This window comes from Microtus oregoni, unplaced genomic scaffold (assembly GCF_018167655.1).
Source record: "Microtus oregoni isolate MIOR12 unplaced genomic scaffold, Mior012 000326F_ref0000147, whole genome shotgun sequence".
Taxonomy (NCBI): domain Eukaryota; kingdom Metazoa; phylum Chordata; class Mammalia; order Rodentia; family Cricetidae; genus Microtus; species Microtus oregoni.
Window position 1 is genome coordinate 8,663 of NW_024544976.1, and position 3,886 is coordinate 12,548.

The following is a 3,886-nucleotide window of genomic DNA, read 5'->3' on the forward strand; positions in this document are numbered from 1 at the left end:
AAGAATAGGACTACCTTCAGCTTCTGCTTTCTGCTTGGTAGAAATGTTGCTGCTTCAGTTAAAAGTTAAAAAAGTTAAAAAAATCTTTCTCGTAGAACTAATAATGTTCATGATCACACACAATTGAAAAAAGGAGGAGCCCAAAAAGTTATGAGACGCTTCCAGAATTTTGAGGTTTGAAACTCATAATCAGCACACAATGCATGCCATCTAGAGGGAATGAGCTCTGGGCTTGCCTTTAAAAAGTCTTTGCCTTTCATCTAATTGTGCCTGCAAAGTCAGGGGGCAACAACAGAAAGTAATAAAGTATTTCCATTTTAGAGTTTGTTTGCATGCTGATTAGATCAGCTGATTAATTTTCAACAAAATGATTCAAATGACTTTTCTAGATCTTACAAATGGAGTTTGTCGACTCGACTCACTTAGACAGAACTTCATTGACTCTAGTAAATTCTCAGTAGTTGAGCTCAACAATTTAAAGAGTATCAATGAGGCTTCAAAGTATAATACTCATCCTAATAGAGAAGATATCCCTCCCATTAAGAACTGAGATAAAATCAGAATACTCACTATATAAATGCTAGGAAGTGTTTTTCTTCACCTGGTGGAAATTCAGGCTAAATTTTCAAAGCTACATTTTAAACAAACACAGAGAACTACTCCTTTCCTTCTTGTTAAGTGAGCAAGTTAGGATGGGGTATCCAGAAGACGGGATGGCTCAGGTGCCTAGCCTTAGCATCATGCTAAGTTAGGAAACACTTTAGACATTCCCACCAAAGAAAGTTTGTAGTAAAAGAGGGACTCTGTTCTTTAGTTGACAAGCCTAGAAATAATTAACCATACCAAGTAAATCTATTCTCATAAAATGAAGATATTTTATTCCACAGTGAAACTCATCACAAAAATAAACACTCTAACTTAACTGAAAAACTTTTAATGATATACAATGAATCTTTGAAAGTTCTGTAAGACAAACTTTAAAAACCAAATAGAATACAAACCTTGATAAGAAAAATATAATGAGGTACCTTCCTCCTCCATCCCCAGTATAAATTTCCAAGCACACTCAAGTCGCAGGGCATGGTTTACGGTTTTGTTTTGCTTGCAACACTTGTGAGTCAAAATCAAAACTGGTTAAATTATTCATTTAAGGTACATTCTTTTCTTTTAAGGTCGAATGCAAGCATGAGATAGAGACTTCTGATATGTCCTAATCTACACAGAAAATAAAACACTTTCCAAGGAGAAAACGCCCACACAATTACTCCCAACAGTCAACCAATGCTGAGAAATGCATGAGAGCAAAGTTTGCCCAGTGTTTACCACGAAAGCTACCCCATCTACCTGTTCTAAAAGTGCCCTGTTGAATTCTCTAAGCAGCCAGTTAAGTTGTTTCCAGGGAAGAAATTGCACTCTTTCACACCGGGGCCCTTAGCAACTAACTAGACGCGGCGGCTTTTCTTTCTCTGAGAATTTCTCTCTTTGAAGGATATGGGCCCGAAATTGGTTTTTGTTTTTGCTTTTTATTTTCCTTTTATTATGCCAAGACCGTGCACTGACAAGAGGGTGAATACTAACAGACCCAACTGGCCACGTTTTTGATCGTGTTTCTAGAACTTTGAGGAAAAAAGGGGGAAATAGTGAAGGACTTATGAGCGTCATTTCTGAAAATGGCTAATGCAATTGGATTTAAGTTTGGAAACATTAGTACTTGGAATATCAGAAAGATTTGAATGAGGGATTTAGACATTTGGGTGGTGGTGGGGGGAGTGTAGGGGAATCTCGAAGGGCACCAATTAGCACCCAGAAGCGCAACAAAGATTCCTGGACTTCGGTGGAACATTTCACAAGAGGACAGCCCCCAGGAGGGCTCCAGATGTAGGACAGTCCCTCCTATAGAACTGAACCGAGCTCTTTTAGAAGCCCTCGGAGTGTTCCCTTGGGCGGGATTGCCTAGATCCCCAAAACGCTAACTGCTGCTCTGTGCCCTTTGTCAAAAGTAGGCAATTTTAGGAGAAACTTACCGCATGTCCCCATAAGGTCCAGAGTAGTTCTCCATCCAAGGTCCCATCTCACTTTTGACGCAGCTGGAACTGGGATAGGGTACTCTGTTCACCACTCCAGTGGGGTACCACACTTCGGAGGCAGAGAAGTCACCCTCCTGACTCACCAGCCCCTGAGGGGGATGAGTGTAGCCATAGGGAACTACAGGCCCTGCCTCGCTCGGGCTGCTACTGCCACCCCCGCCGCCTGGCCCATATAATTGACCTTCTTCAGTTGTGAAGAGAGTGTGCCAGGAAGAAGAGGCGGTGGCTGGGGGCGATCCGGTGCTGGGTCCGACTGCACTCCCTCCGTGCAGGCTAGCCAAGTCTCCATAGCGGCATTGCGCCGCGGCCGCAGCAGCCCAGGCGCTGCCATAGTCCAGAGGGTTCTCCAGCTTGATGCGGGCGTGTGGATGGGTCGGGGGCTGGGGGTGCGGGGGCCCGGTCAGAGCCAGTGGAAAGTTGTAGTAGTCGCGATTCTGGTATGCTGCTGCCTCATCCACCACTCCGGATTTATACAGAGACAGAGTGAACGGGATCTCAAGTGTCCCAGAACTACCTGCTTCACCGCTGCCAGAACAGACCAAGCTCTCGCTTTCCAGCCCTCTGGCGTAACCTCCCTTGAAAGAGGAATACTCAGCAGTCTCTTCAGTGCCTTTGCCCGGGCCCTCGTCCAGGGGAAGACCTTTGCATTCGGCCAGTGGCGCACAAGGAGCAGGACGCACCACCGCGGGTGGACCTCCCAGGAGCGACGCGTACATGCAATCTCCCCGAAGCTGTTCCCCGGGACTCAGATGTTCCAATGCTTCCACACCCAGTCCCATGGACACAGACACTGCTTTACACAACTCCTTGGCACTGTCAGATATGGTCGAATTGCCCCCTAGGTAACTATCCTTGGAGGAAGAGGGAACCCCAGTGGCCTCCTTTGCTCTCACACTGGTGCCACTGCCTTCAGATATTACCTCCTGCTGCTGTTGCTGGTGCTGGTGCTGCTGCTGCTGCTGAAGAAGTTGCATGGTGCCGGCGTCGCTCAGGATGTCTTTAATGCCCGCGGAGCAGCTGCTTAAGCCTGGGAAAGTGGGGCCCAGCAGGGACAACGTGGATGGGGCAGCTGAGTCATCCTCATCTGGAGGAGCTGGTGGCTGCTGCAGCAGCCCCTTGCCAGGAGCTGTAGCAGTCCCAGGCTCTGGGAGGCAGCCGCTCTCAGGGTGGCCCTCGGAGGCTGAGTGCTGCTGTGAAGGTTGCTGTTCTTCCTCCAGGGCCAGGTAGCCTGTGGGGCCTCTGATGTGGGCTTGGGGAGAGCCATCCTGGCCAAGCTGTTGCCGCCTCCGCTGCTGGGGGCTAGTTTCTTGCTGCTGCTGCAAACAGGCACCGGGAGGTGCTGTGCTTGCGGCTTCAGGGTGCCTGGGGCCCGGGTTCTGGATAGCTTCGCGCACGTTCTGGAACAGATTCTGGAAAGCTCCTCGATAGGTTTTAGATGGGGGCCGTGGGTAGACCCTTCCCGGTCCTAACTGCACCTCCATCCTTGAGCTTGCCTGTATCTTCCACTGAATTCCCTTATCCTGCCTCCTTGTTTCTTGCTCTAAAGAGTTCAACTGACTGATGATGTAGTAGCTGCAGCTAGCTGCCCACCTGCGGGAAGCTCCAGGGAAGAAAACTTGCAGGAGGAAAAAAAAAGCGCACAGATAGTCTCAAAGTATCTTGTAAAGCAAGGCAAGCGCTAGACAGGATCTGCCCAGCTAGTTCCACAGTCTGTCCCTAAATACTTGAAGAACAGATTAAAAGATGTTCAAAGCTTGACGAGAGGAAAGGAAAATCCTCTCCTTGCAGATTCAGTGTCC

At 47.9% G+C, this 3,886-nt stretch overlaps 1 protein-coding gene across 1 annotated transcript; it reads right to left on the minus strand.

The window, feature by feature from the left end:
* Positions 1-2,020: 2,020 nt before the first annotated feature.
* LOC121445700 (androgen receptor-like) lies at positions 2,021-3,651 on the minus strand. Its single transcript, XM_041647846.1, has one exon. It carries the CDS (start codon positions 3,566-3,568, stop codon positions 2,021-2,023), a length of 1,548 nt encoding a protein of 515 aa, XP_041503780.1. The 5' UTR covers positions 3,569-3,651.
* Positions 3,652-3,886: the final 235 nt, after the last annotated feature.